A 19,414-nucleotide genomic window follows, 5' to 3' on the forward strand; every position below is an offset into this window, starting at 1 on the left:
TGAAAGTCAATCTTTGTTTTGTTTTTCCATTGTGTTCTAGTCAACAAGCACAAACCATGGATCGAGACTTCATATCACGGAGTCATAACTGAGAACAATGACACAGTCATTTTGGACCCACCACTTGTAGCCCTGGATAAAGATGCACCAGTTCCTTTTGCAGGTGAGATGATGGTGTACTACGGTTGGGCTTGGCTCACTTTGGAGGTGTGCTGGGAAGCCTCCACAGAGCGCAGGCTCGGGCTATCTATAGCTGTTGTCATCCCCTGTGCATCTCACAGATCAGCCTGTGATTTCAAAGCTGTATGTGTCTTCTGACCACTGGTGTGGTTCTGATATCTGGTGTCGTTCTGATTTCTGATTTATGTTTTTTTTTTTCCCTTGGTATTGCCTCCAGTGCAAGACCTTTATTTCTTCTTTTGAGAGATGGTATATTGCTGAAATGGCCTCTGGAGTTGGAAAAGCTGGGCTAGTAAGTTCCATAGGGAAATAATTTTCCCTCTAGAGAGATGACCTGTAGACGATTAAGTATGTGACCCACTGTCCCAACTACACATATATCATGGACAGGTGAAGACTTATAATTTGGTAGATTGGCAAGAGAAAAGGTGGAGAGGGGAAAGACCAGGAAATATTTGCTAAGGATAGGACAGGGCTGTGCCCTTGAGCTTCACAGTGGGTGTGGTTTTGGTGGAGGAATCAGAACACAGTGCCATTTTGCCCTCTGCAGCTTGTGGCTAGAGAGTCTTCTCATTATCATCAAGATTATGACTACTTCCCTCTCAAACTTCCTGCAAGGGCCAGGTCTCAGGAAGGGTGTGTGAAGAATATGGCTGTCTCATGTTGCCACAGATTTTGGCAAAGAGAATAAGATGGCTGATGGTAGGGGGAGGAAGGAATGGACAAAGAATTTCTAAAGATCCTGCATCGTGAGTAAGATTGTTAACATTTTATAACTGTCAGGAGAAAGACAGGAAATTTAATGAAGGTTTTCAAGATTTCTAGAAGAGTGCTTTATGATAGATGGGTGCCAGGCTGAGGTTTTCACCATGATGAAGTCTATTTTTTCTGACAGTTTGTCTGCTACATTATGAGCTATTTGGGTGGAAAAAATTGGCTCTTTCACACATCTAAGAGATAAGCTCTATGAAGGCCCTTTTTTCATTACGGAGCATTGTAAAGTAAGGAATGAGGGGGTGGGTTAAATGGGGAAATTCAGCATTATGTGAAAATAAACCCATAAGCATTCTTGCGGAGCATGGGGAAGGTATCTCGATTCTCAGAAGAAGGCTTTATCTTTATTTTATGTAGCATGATAACCACCAAGGGCACCTAACTGTGACTTCCATGGTGTTTAGAATTAGGATATTTCCATACACCTTCCAGCCATCCTCAGAGGTCCCAGCTCAACCAAATTCCACTTGGAAGTATGAATCCCATGCTGTCTTTTCCACAAAAGATGAGTTGTCTTCCCCAGACCTTCTTTGCCAACCTGGGAATATTCCAGTGCATCCCCTTCTTGGACATAACTAGATGATACTAGCGTTAATCAGCAATTCTTAACCCCTAGAAATGAGATTTTAAAACAAACACTAGCAAAACTGTTTCGGTCATGGAAATGTTTGGTTTGGAATGCACTGTGTGCTTAACAAAATAGAGACAGTATTTAAAAAGTGGGAGATTTAGGACAAAAACACAGGATTCTGGTTTATCTTGATGAACTAGATTGGAAATACAGGGCTAAGTCATGGCTTCCCTCTTGAGACTGAGTATGGGCTCCTGGCTTCCCTCAGCCCCTTCTCTACAGCCCGTGTGCAGAGGTCTTCCCACCAAGCAGGTCTTCTTGTTCACCTTTCTTTTCAAGTGTGTGACTCCTCTTTAAAACATAACAGAAAAAAAACAATGACATATTAAACAGGAAGTAAATGTGTGCCATTAAGTCACTTTAGTATAGTGAAGCGAACACTTTAAAGATGAAGGATGTATCTGATTCTTCATTATGTCTACCCTCAGCATAGCCCTGTTCTCCAATAGTGAACTAGGAAATTGAAGTTGTTGAGTAAGCTGTCCTACAGTAAAGTTATAAGCTCCTTAAGGTACAGACCGAAATTGGGCGGGGGGCAATTTAAGCAAATCTGATATTTAGAAGTTTGGACTTACAAAAGATTACTTATTTTCCTTGGTTATGGGGCTGCAGAACAATTGATAATTTCACCTCAAGATTCAACAAAGGGTTTCTAAATCATAAATCCATCAAATGCCTTTAAACTTAAGGTTGTATTCTGACCATTCGATGTGCCCACTGGTTTTCAGACACATCTGGAAATGAAGATTTGCTTCTAAGCCAAGGCCTGAGTAGTTATTTCCATCTGAAGAAAATTTCTATGCTCCTCTTGGTATTTGCAGCTGCATAAAAAAAATCCAGCTTAATGCATCAAAATATAATCTTCCAAGCTCTTAAGAGTAAAAAATAAAGGTGCTTTTTGGAATGGTCAAAGCTATTTTTCTCAGTGTTATTTATGATCAGCTCTAAGACAGGACACAGGCACTAGCCATTCATCCATGCTGCAGACGTTTATTTTAAAACATTTATCTTAAAAAGAAAATACTGAAGATTTATTTCAGATCCCTATCATTCTCATAAAATTGAAAAATTCATATCTGCCAGCTCCATCAGTTCTGGAAGTCAACTGCAGATTTTAGTCCCCCCCTTATCAACTGTTCTTGTATTGTGTATCAGTTTTTCTACCCCTTTCCCACTGGTCTTTATTTCCAATTTAGTCTGTGAGGTGATTTGTAAGCTTGCTGGGAGATGGTTCCATCCATATCATTTTTTCCCTGTCTAATTTCTTTTGTGAATTCCCCTTTTAAAAATTTTTTTAAGAAAAATTTCCTATGTAAAATAGCACTCATTTGAATAAAAGTCATGATCACACTTTGCATATAAATGCAAAATTCAGGGATATAGACTAGCTTTTACTGTATATTTCTTGATTGTGACAATAAGTGTTTATTGTAGAAAATGTGAAAAATATAGTGAAACACAAAAAAGTATGAAAAATATGTTTTCTTACCCCCAGAGAGAGCCTCTGTTAACACTTTAGAGTATTTACTTCTAGTCATTTTTCTAGTCTTTTTTTTTTTTCAAAAATTGTGATCACACCTCATATTCAATTCTAACAATTTATTTTTCCCACTAAACTAATGAAAATATGCCATTTATTATATCTTATTCTGCAGCTGATTAAATGACTACATGATATCTTTCTCAGTGAATATTCTGTAGCTTACCATTCTCTTTTTTTTCTAGCTTTATTGAGATATAATTGACATATAACATTGTATAAGTTTAAGGTGTACCATGTATTGATTTGATAAACTTCTGTATTGCAAAATGATTACCACCATAGTCTTAGCTAACACCTCTGTCATCTCAAGTAATCACTATTTCTTTTTTGTGGTAAGAACTTTTTTTTTTTAAGATTTTATTTATTTATTTGAGAGAGAGAATGAGACAGAAAGCACATGAGATGGGGGGAGGGTCCGAGGGAGAAGCAGACACCCTGCCGAGCAGGGAGCCCAATGCGGGACTCGATCCTGGGACTCCAGGATCATGACCTGAGCTGAAGGCAGTCGCTTGACCGACTGAGCCACCCAGGCGCCCTTGTGGTAAGAACTTTTAAGATCTACTCTCTTAGCAATTTTCATGTATATAATACAATGTTACTAATATAATCACCATGCCATAAATTAGATACACCATGCCATAAACTTATTCATATTATCACTGAAAGTTTCTACCCTTTGACAACACCTCCCAATTTCCTCCCACCCCCAGTCCCTGGTAACTACCATTCTATTCCCTGTTTCTGTGAGTTGGGCTTTTTAAAGCCAATTTCACATAGAAGTAAATCCACATATAAGTGATATTATATATGTGATATAAGTGATTCCACATGTAGATGCCATATATAAGTGAGATCATGCAGTATTTGTTTTCCTGGGTCTGGCTCATTTCACTGATCATAATGCCCTCAAGGTCCATCCATGTTGTCACAAATGGCAAGATTTTCTTTCTCATGGCTGAATAACATTCCACTGTATATATACATCACATCTTTTTTATCCATTTTTCCGTTGACAGAAACTTAGGTTGTTTCCACATCTTGGCAATTGTGAATTATACTGCAATGAGCATAGGAATGCAGATATCTTTTCAAAATCCTGAACTTATTTCCTTTGGATATATATCCAGAAGTAGGATTGCTGGATCATATGGTATTTCTATTTGTAATATTTTTGAGGAATCTCTATACTGTTTTCCATAGTGGCCGTACCAGTTTGCATTCCCACCATCAGTACACAAGCGTTCCCTTTCTCTGCATCTTTGCCAACACCTATTGCTTTTTGATGAGAGCCATTCTGACAGGTATGAGGTGATAGGCAATTTGTCTGCTACAATTCTTTTTTAATATAATATGTCTACATTTCTGATTTTATCATTTGGATGGGTTTCCAGAATTGAAATTAATTGATCAAACATTTTAAGATTCCAGAAACAGGGCACATGGATGGCTCGGTAGGTTAAATGTCTGACTCTTCATCTCAGTTCAGGTCTTAATCCCAGGGCTGTGAGTTCAAGCCCTGCTTTGGGCTCCACGCTGGATGTGGAGACTACTTAAAAAAATTAATTAATTAATTAATTAAATAAAAAATAAAGTTCCAGAAACATGTTCAATTGCTTTCCAGAATAGTTGTATAAGTTTGCAGTCCCGTTCTCACCACACTAGTCTCATTCCCTAACTCCTGTATGGCTCGTTCTAATGGTGTGATTTAGTGACCCATGTGGTAGAATCACCAATAACAGTAGCCTCATCATCTTCATCTGTAAAATAATACAAGCTTTCCAGTGTTGTTATTTTGATTAAATTTAAAGAATAACTATGACGCATGTTATAATGATTCAAGATAGAGTAGAAGCTTAATAAATTCAAGTTTTGTTTTGTTTTGTTTTTCCATATCCTTTTCTCTGCCCATTTAGTAGAGGAGATAACCAACTCAGAGAGAGGCCAAGCAGCTTGCTCAGTATCCCAGGGCAGGCCAGCCATGGGGCTGGGACTGCAGCCCAGGGACTTTTACCACTTTTTCTGAGTTCTTTTTCCCAGTGATGTAGCCTTTTGATCCCTGCCTCACCTGATTACTAGAGGTGTCAACTCTCAGTCAGTGAATCCTCCCTCAGACCTCAGTCAAGTCCATTAGACCTAACTTAGTTCTCAACCTAGTGTCTGAGCCCCATGGACATGACCTTCTTAGAGAATCAGATCCAGGAAAATCCTTAAGTAATAATGAAAATCTTGTCCATTGCATGGGCAAAAAATGATAATGAAAGCAAGCTGGGCACACTGTGAACTTATTAATTTCTACATGAGCCCCACTGAGGCCTGTTAGGAAACTGTGGAGACTTTTAAATTTGAAGGGAATTAGATTGCCTTTCAGAGATAATAGAGCTGTTCATTTGTCTACATTGGGCCAGTCTGGACTTGTCTTTTGTGAGGACAGGGCAACAGAGAATGATCAGGCATAATTGGCTGGCTTCTCAGGCTGGGTGACTCTCTGAAGGCTGCCTGGAAAATTGCCTGGGATGTGATTTGGCCTGGGTTGATTAGCTGGTTGCAACAGAAGTTTCTCCCCTCTCTGTGGTTAACTCCACTCACCCTCCTTGTTCTGCTCAGAGTCTGCCCACCTTATCTTTGGACCTGCCCAGGGTCATTGCTTGTGCTTCAGGCGCCCTAGGTCCCTGATGGCAGGGGTCCTCCCCAAGGGTTTGTGCAGCCCCTGTGTCTTATGGGAGGAAGAGAATGAGGGTGTGAACAGCCACAGGCTTGACCTGCTTTATATTCAGGCTCTGCCATTTGCTAGCTGTAAGGTCTCGGATAAGTTACTGAACTCCTCTGAAGGACAGTTTGCTAATATTTAAAATGGGGGTAAACACAATACCTACCTCTAGGTTAATATATGGGTTAAATAAGATACTAATGCTGAGTGCCTAGAGCACTCCTGGCCACCAGTAGATGTCCAGTATGTCTCAGTGCTAATAATCTTAGCAATGGTAAAAATGAGAGTAATCAAAGTAAGTGTAATTCTTAGTATCATCAATAAGCCACAGTGTTTTATTCATTTTAGGCTGATTACGGTTCTGTGATTATAACCTGTGATAATGATGTTAAAGAAAGGAGAAAAGTGAGTTTGGTGTTTGTTCTAAAGGCTTAATGCCATCATCCATCAAGCTATGTTGCCCAGACTGATGTGGCAGTGAGGAGACAATAAGTTAAATAATGTAGGCAAGTTGTGAATTGTGCTGAACTCTATAAATATTACTTGGCAATACATTTCCTTAAATTGCACCTATAACCTGTCCCTATGGAGTAATTAGTTGCAAGATACACTTTTAGATTACTGCAAACCATATGCCCTTTTATTATAAACACACACACACACACACACACACACACACACACACACACACCACACACACACACACACACACACACACACGTGCCAGGCGTGGCACACAAAATTGTATCCAAGCCTCACACCAACTCTGTGGAACAAAAAGGTCAGCTATCATGATTCTGTTTTGCAAAAGAGGACATCGAGACTTAAAAAAATTAAGTAACTATTCAAGGTTACCTAGCTGAGGACGGCTCAGCCCTGTCACTCAATTCCAGATGCTCAGACTCCAAGTCCTCTGCCACTTGTCCAGTGTGGGGTACATATCTTATTGGCAGTAGAAGATCTACATGGTACCTGGACATAAGGTCAAAGAATGCTGAATCCCATGCTAGGTCATTCCCTTTTAAGTTCTTCTTCAGTCTCTCTGATTATGTCAAGGAGAAAGGCAGCTTGGGAGGCTCAACACCTCTCAAATATTTGCTAATGTCTCTTTTTGACAAAGAAGGAACAAGCTCTATCTCAAAGCATTCCATAGACAACACTGATGAGGTAGAATTTTAGTACAATTCTGTTGTATTTTATTTAGATTCCTTTTTCTTTTTTTGAGACAAATATTGTTGGCTTTTCAGCTTGTTTTAAAAAAATTCATTTGGGTTTTTTAAAACCCCAATTTTTGTTTTGAGATTTTATTTATTTATTTATTTATTTATTTATTTATTTATTTATTTATTTATTTAAGAGAGCTCATGCGCCTTTATGTGAAGGGGGTGGGGCATGGGCAGAGCGAGAGGAAGAGGGACAAGCGGACTGTGTGCCTAGCGTGGAGCCTGATATAGGGCTCCAACTCATGACCCTGAGATCATGACCTGAGCCAAAACCAAGAGTCAATGTTTAACCCACTGAGCCACCCAGGTGCCCCTAAAACCCCAATTTAAAGAAAAATGTAAATAAATAAGTAGGTAGTTCATGGCAGTGGCGAAAACCATGAAGAGGTCTATGATTGAGTACCAAGTAGAACACCATAATCCCCCTGGACCTCATTCCCCACCCATCCACTGCAGGACTATCCACCGTCTTCAGTCTGTCCTGCCCCATGGCTCTCTGAGCTCTGACTCTGGCAACAGGAGAGGCATCTGTGTTGGCCTCACAGTAGATGGGACTTTGTATTCCAGCTGGTTTGTGTGGGGGTCAATCTTCTGGGCCAGAGGAAAGGTGCCCCCTGGTGTCCCACCCTGGTATCTGAGCATTCTTGGCCTCACCTAGAAATCAGTTTGTGGCAGTCCTTGCAGAGAACTGTGGGTTCTCTGGAATCCACAGTCTGAATTACAGCCTTGGACCTCACAGAAATAGAATCAAGAATGAATAGGACCAGAAAGACATGGACCAATGTCTATTCATTAGAGTACATGTGAAAATTATGAAAAGGATTAAGGAATAAAACAAAATTAACCCACATTCCAAGAGCCTGCTAGACCATTTTCTATCCATATATAGATACGTAGTTCTTATTAATTTGGACCATCGTATACATGGTTCAGAGTTTTTGTGTTTTCATTTTTCATAGACCTATTCCAAGCTGGCCAAAATATATTTTAAAATATTACTTAAGAGTAGGATACATAATTATATATCGTATAGCCCCATCATAGTTTATTTAACCATTCCGTCCTTTTATATATTTAGGTCATTTCAGTATTTTTCCACTTAAAAAATGTAACATTACTATGGGCAACTTTGTTTGAAATACTTTTCTTAAACAAACAGGAGTCAGGGTTTCATGTTTATGGTTTAGTTCATAGATAGTAAAAAAAACCCAGATGTGTTCTATTTTCAGTGACAGATTGAGATTGTGTTGTCAGATGTTTTTGCTGATATGAACTGTGATTGACCAATTTTTGAGCAGATGGTGGGGTTCAGAATAGATGGGAAAGTAAGAACTGGACTGACTCCCACACCCGTCTGCAGCCTGTGGCAGAGCCCTCAGTGCCTGTCCCCGCAGGCTTCGGGCCTCCATCCCTGTGATGAATTCTCTCCCTCACTACAGTGACTGTTATCTCAGGCTTTCCAGTTGTAGGCAAGGTGTGATTTGAGAATTCAGCAGGGTAATACAGAAGTTGCTTTAGAGCTGGGGAAAATGCAGAGCGAGGACATAGCAACCAGTAAATAAACCAGAAGACCTGGTCAAGTTGATGCTTGTGTCCTCTGTGGAGGGTGGCCATGACAGCATCCATTTGTAGTCCCCAGGAGCAGCAAGGCCTGTTGAACCACCTGTGGTCCTGGTCCCGGTGGTGGTGGAGGAGGGATCTGCCAGGCAAACTAGGAGAAAGAAAGAGCAGGTATATCCATCACTCTGAAATTAAAGTATTGAATTGGCTCTGTTCTTGGCACTCTATCTTCCACCAGTTTGGCAACTGCCAACGTTGACAGTGACTGATTGGGGTTGGGGGCATATTTAGATCCCTTTCTTGGTTATCTCTCCATGAGCACTGCATTCACTCGTGCTTCCTTTTCACACTTTTTACTCCTCCCTCCTATCTGCTGATGGCCAAGAAGCTCAGGAGGCAGATCTCAGCACTGGACACGGCCTTCCATATAATCCTTGGGCTCGTGGAGCCTGGAGCACAAAGCGCTGGCCTTGCTGAGAAGAGGAGTGAACATCTGTCCTACCACAGAGGTAGTCGGTGGCCCCTTTCTGTGGTTTAGCTGGCTCTGCTGGAGGAAGAATAAGGAGCTTCCCGGCTTCGCTGCTGCCCATCAGTTTGGGGTCTTTGCCCTGAATTTTCTTTCTTCTTGTTAATTATCCTCTTTCTTTGCCCACCCCAGACTTGCTCTCAGTGTCCCTAAAGCTGTCTGCATATTGCCTGCCACCAGGCCTTTTTGTTCTGGTTTTCATTTCTCTCATTTTGAAGGCCATGTGTATTTTTGCTGTATGGCAATTCAGTCTAGGTAAGTTTAGGATGGCCCATCTCGTCTGAAGAATTCCACTGTCCACCTCTTCTCCATTATGTTCCATGTTTAATCCCGGTGTCCCAGGCCCTTCCATGGAAGCCTAGTTGCACAGGGTTCTTTGGCAGCAGCTGGGTCCCCTGTGAGTATGGTCACATGAGCTCCTCTTGTGGTCAGTGTCAGAGGCGGGCACTGAGGGGGACATCCCCTCAGGATGGCTGGAGGAGGGCCTAGGAGCCAGAGTACAGAAGAAGGAGGGAAGGAACAAGAGCATCCCAGATAAATGCTCACAGCAGGGGCTGGGCTCCATAGTCTAACTGGAAGTAAGAGGCTATTCACCAGTACCCCTGACCTTCTCATTGAGAGGACTCTGGCAAAGTCCTGCTCCTGTTCAAACTAATATCTAAGGGAGACCCGGTGTTCCCTGTGGGTCATTTTCTGTCAGTTAGGCTGAAAAGTGAGGGACGTTCAGGGAGTCAAACCATGCTGGTTTCCCCAGGACTGGGGGTTTCCTGGAACATAGGACTTCCACTGCTATAACCAAAAAGATCTTGGTAAACTGGAGTGAACTGGTCACTCCCCAGGAACGATGTGGAGGTCTAGGATAGAAAGTGCCAGAAAGAAAGGATAGAAAGGTTTTCCCAGGACTGAGGGTTTCCTGGAACATAGGACTTCCACTGCTATAACCAAAAAGATCTTGGTAAACTGGAGTGAACTGGTCACTCCACAGGAAGGATGTGGAGGTCTAGGATAGAAAGTGCCAGAAACTGGCACTAGATTGCCTGAGAAAAGCCCTTGAAGGTAGGAATTTCAATTCTTCTGGAATTCTGAGTTAATGGCAGTATTATACTAAAACAAGATGAAAAGTGAACAATGAAATCAATAATAATAGCAGGACTGGTGCCAGCCCATATGGTAACTGTGAAAATTAGAAACAGGTGCGCTTTCTTACATATGGACGCTCTCCCACATTAGAGCACACAGTGTGACGAGTGGAGAAAGAGGTAGATTTCAGCTCCTGCTTGTCCCCTTGGTCTTACACCCTTGTACAAAAAAAAAAAAAACAATTTGCACATAACAGCACTGAAAATTAACTAATATTTATCAAGCACTTACCATATACCAGGCACTGTACTAGGTATTTTGCACACACTATATCATTTAATTTTTATGACAATCCTCAGAAATAAGCATTATCATTGTTCCTATTTTATAGGAGAGACTGAGGCTAAATCAGATTATGTAATTTTCTCAGAACACAGTAGTAATGGTGAAATTGTAATTCTAATCAGATGTCTCAGTTAGGTATTGCTGTGTAACAACCTCTCCAAAACTTAGGAGCATCAAAAAGCAGCCATTAATTCTTTCTTGAGAGTCTGCCTGTTTATTAGACAGCTCTGCTAATGTGAGCCAGGCTCGGCTGGCCCCTGGGCTTGTCCAGGTATCTGTGGGCAGTTGGTGAGTAGGCTATAGGCTGGCTGGTCTAGAGTGGCCCTGGCTGGGATGACACTGTTCTCTCCCATGTGTGCTGGCCCAAGCATGTTGGCAGGCGAGGCTGAGTGTCTCACACTGAGTGATCACAGAAAAGCATAAAGAGCACAGATATGTGCAAGCACTTTGGCAAGCTACTTGGAACAAGTTTGTCTCACTGGCCAAACAAATCACATGGCCAAGCCCAGAGTCAGTGTAGGAGTAGACTACCAAGGGCAAAGAGGGGTGACAAGTTGGGGTCATCGGTGTGGTGTGGTCATTCTATCACAGCCTTCCCTTAGGCCACAACTATTCACACCTCTTCCTCATGTAGAATATGCTCACTTTATTTTAGAATCCCCAAAAGTTGCATCCAATCATGGCATCTGGCTTGCAGCCTAAGACAGGTCTAGATCAGTTCTCTTGCTCCAGAGCCCAATGAGTTATCATCTACCATCTACCCTCCAGGGAAGGGAAAACCTCAACAAGCTCCCTTTCAAAGAGGAGAAGAATGGGAGGCATGCAGCAGTCACTGGGCTGGCCTGTAGCAATCCTGATATCCCGCTAGAGAAATGGTGCCATGTCCCTCCATTTTGACGGTCTTTCTTAGGAGTGGCTCCAAGGCCGCTGTTCTCTACTACTCCCTGTTAACCACTCTTCTCTTTCACCATCATTTGGTTCTGCTCCATCCCAAGCTAGTGGACTCAGCAGGAGGGGGCACAAGGTCCTAGCCTCAGTCCTTGGTGTCTCTGACTCTGTCCAGCCTTAGCGAAAGACAATGGGTCAAACCTAACTCCAAAGCCAGGGTTCCTTATACAATAAATCAGGAAATACAAAAAAGTGAAACAAAAAACACACCTTTATTTCTATTGGAGAAACAATTCAGAGGATATAGACATCAAAGCTCCAAGCCTGAACACATCCTGAGGTATCGGGTACTCCAAATCTATGGCCTGATTTACAAACGTGATGCAAACACGTTTATGGTCCTTTCCCACTCACTGCCCCGATGGCCAAATTCTAGGCCACGAGATCCAGACCCCCCTCCCTAACTGTGATTGGGCCTGAAGTGGGCACCTGGCTCAAGGCAGCCAATGAATAAACTCCTTACAGCCTGTGTGACTTGCTACCTGGATAGAAAAGGCCACGCAGGCCAATGGTCTTCCTATTTGAGTGCTAAGGGAACATGGGGGAGTGTGGGGGTTCCGAATGAAGTTTCTGTAACACATGCAAATCACAGTTAAGAGCCCTTGGTCAGCAGACTGAGGTGATGCAGCTGGACCCAGGGAGAAGCAGCTGTGCCTGGAGGGAAGGGTCTAAGTGTTTCCTCTTGAAACTGTGGCCTCCATTCCCAAGTGGTCCTGGTGTGCTGGTGATCTTGGATTTCCATGAAATTATTCTCATTGTTGTACTTTCATTTCCACTCTCTGCTGAGATGACTATGTCTCTATCCCTGGAAATCAAAGAGGCCAAATGAAAACCACCTGTTAATATGGTTTTCCGTATTGAGGACAGGGGCATTGTTTGAGCTACAGGAGAAAATAGAGCCCAAGAATGTTCAGGTAAGGGGGCAGCATAGTTAAGAATGAGCAGGGAATTTGAAAGCATTGAAGAAATCCTCTTAAAAAGCCATAACCGGTGATCATCACAGTGAAATCAATGATGACTGAAAACCAGCTCCAACAGTCAGTAATTGGACCGTTTAATAGCCAAGCTTAGACAAATTAATACCGATTCAAATCCCTTGTCCAGAAGCCATTTCCACAGCTTACAACAGTGGCCATATTGAATAGGCCTGGAATCGGAGCCCATCACAAATATTAATTATGAACATGAATATGTAAGGTCAATGGTTTTACTTTAATAGGAATTTGGGGCCTATGAACGTAAGTCCTAAATGTCTTAGACTTGTTCGAGATTCCAAAGCAAAGAAGAGTGTAGCAGGCATTTATAGTTCATTCTGCTTGGCATTGTGTCCAGTGTGAGATCACTGAACACCTTGGCGTGAATTCAGAGCTCGATTTTATTATCTTGTAGCTGCCTGTAATCACAGATGAGGCATCAAAGGCCAGCTGTCCCCCATGAACCTTGACAGTCTATATAAACTAATTACTTTTTTATGAGCCATCCTTTCAGAGGTTTGGAGAGAGAGCCTATTAAGCCAAGTTCAATATGATCTACAAACTAAAAATTGTTATTATTTATCTAAGTTCCAGCTGAGTGCTATGGTAAATGACATCCTCTGTAATGATTAGTTTGGGTGGCCATGGACTTCATTAAAATACAATACTTTGTGTTGTTTTTTGTTTCGGTTTTAGTTTTTTTTCTTTTTTTCTTTTTGGTGGAAAGGTGAATGCCAGTGTGGCAGGAGTTCTTCCTGCACATTAATGATACAAATAGCAAAATTTGAAAGGCAAGGAAGAAAAATAACACAAGTTTGGGAAGTGAGGGTACATTAGCAAAAGCCCCTCTCCTGGCTCCACAAGGCTGTGGATTGCAAGGGTAAAGACTGTGTATGCTCTTTGTCCCTGAGTCCACTGCACAAAGAGCACCCCTTGGTCCTTTCCCTTTTGGTGTGCCTCTCTCTCGGAGTCCCTAAAGAGATGGGATAACAGATAAAACACCGCAGCCTGCCCTTACACCACCCCACGTGGTGCTGTTCCCAGTTGTCTGTCACGTTAAGTGACGCCGTCTATGCCACTGTGCCTCACATGCGGTGGGCCAGCCGGACCATTTGGGGTGTATTCTATCCCAGTCTCTGCCACTGGGTGCTCCATCACTACCTGCCTCCAGATGCTTACTGCTGTGATGCTCTCTTTCGTGTCCACTATGATGATGATGGGCCCCGGGTCAGCCCATGTGGCACTCCCCTTCATCACCTCCCTCCCTTCCCAGGAGGAAATGGCTTTTTTCCTCTTCTGGCCAACTCTTGCTCAGGGGTTCCCATAGAAACGTTGCTTGGACTCCCAGTACTACAGTTCTTTGTTTTTACCATAAACTCCTCCCTTTCCAGAGACAGATGGGGGGTTCCCAGGCCATAGATATAAGGGATGGGTTCACATACCAGCCCTGGAGCTGTGCTGTGATAAGTAATATTCCGCTCAAGTGCTCCCCACTGACCTGCCCTTGACTGTCTGAGTTCCTTCTTTTGTAGTTTCATAGTATTACTTTCCTCTGACAAGCAAACGTTCCTGTCAGTTACGTGATTTCCGCGGACGCCCTCCACTCGTCCCTCCTCTCATCCCCACACACCGTCCATCAGACGTCACTCCATGTGTCTGAACCTGATTTATGGAGACGTCCTGAGCCACATGCAAGCCAGTGTGAACAGCCAGATAGCAGGGGAATAGCAAGAAGGACCATGTAATTCCACATGCCCCATATCAGGATCATGTCCACCCCACCAGGACTCCTGCAGTGACAGCATGTAAAATAGACCCTTGTCTCCTAAGGGGCATCCTCGTGGTTCCCATGAGCAGTTCTTTCTTTGGCCATGGGACTTGCCACGCTGTGCTTCAGTTGTCTATCCATGCCCCTGGCCCTCTCATTGGTCTTGAGTCTGAATCCATTGTGTGTGCCTAGCACCTAGCACTGTAGGTGTTCAATTAAAGTTGGTGCAATGAATGATCGATATTGTCTTTTGTGCTTAAGCTAACCTATCACCTTCTCTTATTGCTTTTGGTGTATTTGCTCCTGGATTCAGCTGCGTTCTGCTGCACTTTTAATCTATTTGTCTGTTCCTCATACCAGAGTGAGCTTGTTTATCCTTGTATCCTGGCATACAACCTAGCTTAGAGGCTCCTAGTAAATATTTGCTAATTTGAGTTGAAAGGACTGAGTGGGTTCCCAACCTACAGCTAACAGCATGGGGGTAGACATGGGGAACATTGGTGTTCAGGGAAGTCTCATCTGGTGCCCACTTTGCACACTGCAGGGGCTAAGACTGACTCCTGGCGGCCCTCTGATGTGATTGGGAGCAAATCTACCCCACCTAGTGTGTTTCCCAGATCACTACTCCCACACTCAATGTAGCCAGTGCAGGAAGAGGCCTAGTTTAGGGAGATCTGGATACTAGAGGGGACAGTGGTGATCCAAAGAAATTCCTTGTGGTAGTGGAAAGTTACCTTACCTAAGGGAAGAGGCAGCTGCCACTCAGTGTTGGCTAATTTCTTTTAAGAAGGTTGATTTTTTAAACATAAAATTATTTTCAAATCATGGTGATTTGCATCCAGTTGTAAGAAATAACATGGAGGGACCCTGTGTACTCTTTACCCAGTCTCCCCCAGTGATAACACCATGGGAAGCCATAGTACAACATCACAACCATGATATTGACATTGATTGTCAAAATACAGAACATTTCCATCACCACAAGGATCCTTTATGTTACCCTTTTATAGCCACACCCACTTTCCTCCCACCCACACCCTCCTTAACTTCCTGGCAACCACTAGTCTGTTCCCCTTTGAATGATTTTGTCATTTCCAGTACGGAATCATCATTTACCCAAAGGATACAAACAGTGATCCAAAGGCGTACCTGTGCCCCAATGTTTATAGCAGCAATGTCCACAATAGCCAAAATATGGAAAGAGCCCACATGTCCATTGACAGATGAATGGATAGAGAAAATGTGACACACACACACACACACACACACACACACACACACACACACACACACACACAGGAATATTACTCAGCCATCAAAAAAAAAAACTTACCATTTGCAATGACATGGATGGAACTAGAGGGTATTAGACTAAACAAAATAAGTCAATTAGAGAAATACAATTATATGATTTCACTCATGTGGAATTTAAGAAACAAGACAGAGGCTCATGGGGGAATGGGGGGGAATAAAACAAAATCAGAGACTCATAACCCTAGGAAACAAACTGAGGGTTGCTGGAGGGGAGGTGGTTAGGGGGATGGGGTAACTGCTGATGGGCATTAAGGAGGCACTTGATGTAATGAGCCCTGGGATACAACTGAAAAATTACTAAACTCTACCTACCTCTGAAACAATAAATAAATAAATAAATAAATGGAATCTTCCAGTGAGCAGCCTTCTAGAATTGGAACTTTTTTCACTCAGCATCATTTTCTGGAAATGCATCCAGGTTGTTGCCTGTATCAATAGTCTATCCTTTTTATTGCCAAGCAGTGTTCCATGGGATAAATGTACCACAGTTTATGCATCCACTGAAGGACATCTGGGTTATTTCCAGTTTTTAGTTATTATGAACAAAACTAACTGTAAACATTTGAATACAAGTTTTTGTGTGAAAATAAGTATTCACTCTGGCATGTCAAGGAGTAGAATTGTAAGATGGTATGGTGGTTGCATGTTTCATTTTTTACAAGACTGCTAAGCTGTTTTCCAGAGTGGCTATTGCCATTTTACTTACTAGCCATCAGCAATGGGATGAGTGATGGAATTTCTCTGCATCCTCACCAGCATTTGATGTTATTCCTATTTCTTATTATAGTCACTCAAATAAGTATGTAGTGTTATTTCATTGTAGTTCTAATTTTCATTTCTCTAGTAGCTAATGATGTTAGATATCTTTTCATGTGTTTATTTGCCATATATATATCATATTCCACGAATTGTCTCTTTTTGTCTTTTGCCCATTTTCCAATTCGATTGTTTGTGTTTTTACTGTTGAGTTTTGGGAGCTCTTTACATGTTCTCTTTTTTTTTTTGAAATTTTATTTATTTTTTAAATTTTATTATGTTAATCACCATACATTACATCATTAGTTTTTGATGTAGTATTCCATGATTCATTGTTTGTGCATAACACCCAGTGCTCCATTCAGTATGTGCTCTCTTTAATACCCATCACCAGGCTAACCCATCCCCCCACCCCCCTCCCCTCTAGAACCCTTAGTTTGTTTCTCAGAGTCCATAGTCTCTCATGGTTCATCTCCCCCTCTGAAAAATGAAGGGGGGTGGAATCTTTACATATTCTTAACACTCACTAGTTCTTTGTCAGATATCTGGTTTGTAAATATTTTCTCCATCATGTAGCTTGCTTTTTATCCTCTTAACATGGTCTTTCTCAAGGCAAAAGTTTAAAATTTTGTTGAATTCCAATTTATCTTTCTATGGATTGGGTTTTTGGTGTCCAGTTTAAGAACTTTTTGCATTGCCTGAGATTTTAAAGATTCTTTCTAATGTGTTTTTCTAAAAGTTCTATAGTTTTACATTTTATATTTAAGTGCATAACCCATATTGAGTTAATTTTTGTATGCAATTACATTAGGTTGAGATTTCTCTCTTTCCTTTTTCTATCTCCTCCTCCTCCTTCTTTTTGCCAATGGATATTCAATTACATACTATTTGTTGAAAAGTGTATCTTTCCTCCATTAAATTGCTCTTGTACCTTTGTCAAGAAAACTCAGTTGGACATAGTTGTGTGTGTCTATTCCTGGTTCTCTTTACTGTTCCATTAATCTATATGTCTACTGCTGCCTCAGAACTACACAGTCTGGATTACTAAAAGTATATAAATCTTAAGGTTGGATGAATGAATGACTCCCAATTTATTTATCTTTTCCAAAACTGTTTAAACCTTTTTAGTTCCTTTAACTTTCCCTATAAATTTTAGAATAATCCTGTCTACTTCTACAAAAAGTCCTGCTGAGATTTCAACACGAATTGAATTAAACTTGTTTATCAATTTGGGGAGAATTGACATTTTTACTGTGTTGAGTCTTCCAATCCATGAACATGCTATCTCTCTCTGTTTCAATTTTCTTTGATTTTCTTCATCAGTGTTGTGTCGTTCTTAGCATAAAAATCCTGCCCGCTTTGTTAGATTTAGACCCAAATATTTCATTTTTCAGTGACTATAAATGGTATTGTATTTTTAATTTTGTGTTCATGTGTTCATTGTAACTACAGAGAAATACAATTGCTGTTTTTTATGGTTATGTTTTTATGTTTTGCATCCTCCAACCTTGCTGGACTCCTACATAGACAATCATGTCATCTGCAATTTGAAACAGTTTTACTTCCTTTTATTGTCTTACTGCACTGATTAGAAATGAGAGGTTTTCTTGCCTTGTTCCAGATCTTAAGGAAAAAGATTCAGCCTTTCACCAATAACTATAATGTAACCTATAGGGTTTTTGTAGGTGCTCTTGAGCAAGTTGAGGTAATTTTCTGTTTCGAGGTTTCTGAGAGGTGTTTTTTTTTTTAAATCAAGAATGGGTATTGATTTTCTCAAATTCTTTTTTTCCAGTATCAATAATTTTTCTTCTTTGGTTTGTTTATATGGTGATGGATTAATTGATTTTCATATATTGAACCAACCTTGCATCCTTAAAACAAACCCTGTTTAATCATAGTATATAATTCTATTTATAAGTTGCTGCATTTTATTTGCTAAGAATTTATTCAGGATTTTTTGTCCATTTTCATGAGGGATATTAGTGTGTCAATTTCTTTCTTTGTATTGTCATTATCTGGTTTTGTGTCAGGGTGATACTAACTTCATAAAATTAATTGCAAAATGTTCCCTCCTTTTCTGTTTTCTCAAAGAGATCATGTAGTATTGCTGTTAATTTTTTTTTAAACATTTGGTAGAATCCTCCAGTGAAAACTTCTTTGGGGCACTTTTGAAATTATAAGTAAAATTTCCTTAATAGCTATAAGGCAATTCAAAGTATCTATTTCATATTTGGTAAGTAGGGGTAGGTTGTGTTTTTCAAGGAATTGGCCCATTTCACACAAGTTAACAGATGTATGTATATAGAGTTGTTTTTAGTATTCTCTTATCATCCTTTCAACATCTACAAGGGTCTATAATGATATATGCCAGTTCAAACACACTATTGATAATTTATGTCTTCTCTTTTCTTTTGGCAGACTTGCTAAAGGTTCGTCAATTTTATTCATCTTCTTGAAGAACCAACTCATTTCACTGATGTTTTTCACTATTGTTTTTCTATTTATTTCTTTGCTTTTTGTTCCTATTTTTATTATTTCTTTCATTCTACTTGTTTGGGCTTGTTATTCTTTATCTAGGCTTTTGAGGTGGGACTTTGATTATTGATTTGAGGTATTTTCTCTTTTCTAATGTATGCATTTACTGCCATAAATTTCTCTCTCAGCATCTCCTTCACTGTGCCTACAAATTTTGATGAGTTGTATTTTTATTTAGTGAAGTGTATTAGTTTTATTTTCATTGAGAATTCCTCTTGGAGTCATAGTTATTTAGAAATGTGTTGCTAAATTTCCAAATGTTTGGAGACTTTCCGGTTATCTTTCTGCTGTTGATTTCTATTTTGGTTCCTTTGTGGTCAGAACATACTTTGTATGATTTTAGTTCTTTTAAATTTTTTGAGGCTTGTTTTATAGCCCAGGATCTATCTCAGTCATTACACGTTCTGTGGGCACTTGAAAAGAATGTATATTTTGCCATTGTTTGGTAAAGTGTTCTAAAAATGTCAATTAGATCCTGTCGGTTGATAGTGTTGTTAATTTTTTCCATATCCTAACTGTTTTTCTGTCCAGTTCTATCAGTTGTTGAGGG

General features: G+C 40.8%; 1 protein-coding gene across 6 annotated transcripts in view; it reads left to right on the plus strand.

The window, feature by feature from the left end:
• The window catches only part of CLSTN2 (calsyntenin 2), a 647,841-nt gene that overhangs the window by 239,800 nt on the left and 388,627 nt on the right, over positions 1–19,414 (plus strand). For 4 of the 6 annotated variants that reach the window (XM_027584719.2, XM_027584720.2, XM_027584721.2 and 1 more), the window contains one exon: positions 41–163. In XM_027584719.2, the coding sequence (XP_027440520.2) occupies positions 41–163 (123 nt within the window). Of the gene's footprint in view, positions 1–40; positions 164–9,006; positions 9,128–19,414 lie in introns of all 6 variants that reach the window. The other 2 variants (XM_027584723.2, XM_027584725.2) reach the window with 1 other exon arrangement.

This window comes from Zalophus californianus, chromosome 1 (assembly GCF_009762305.2).
Source record: "Zalophus californianus isolate mZalCal1 chromosome 1, mZalCal1.pri.v2, whole genome shotgun sequence".
NCBI lineage: Eukaryota > Metazoa > Chordata > Mammalia > Carnivora > Otariidae > Zalophus > Zalophus californianus.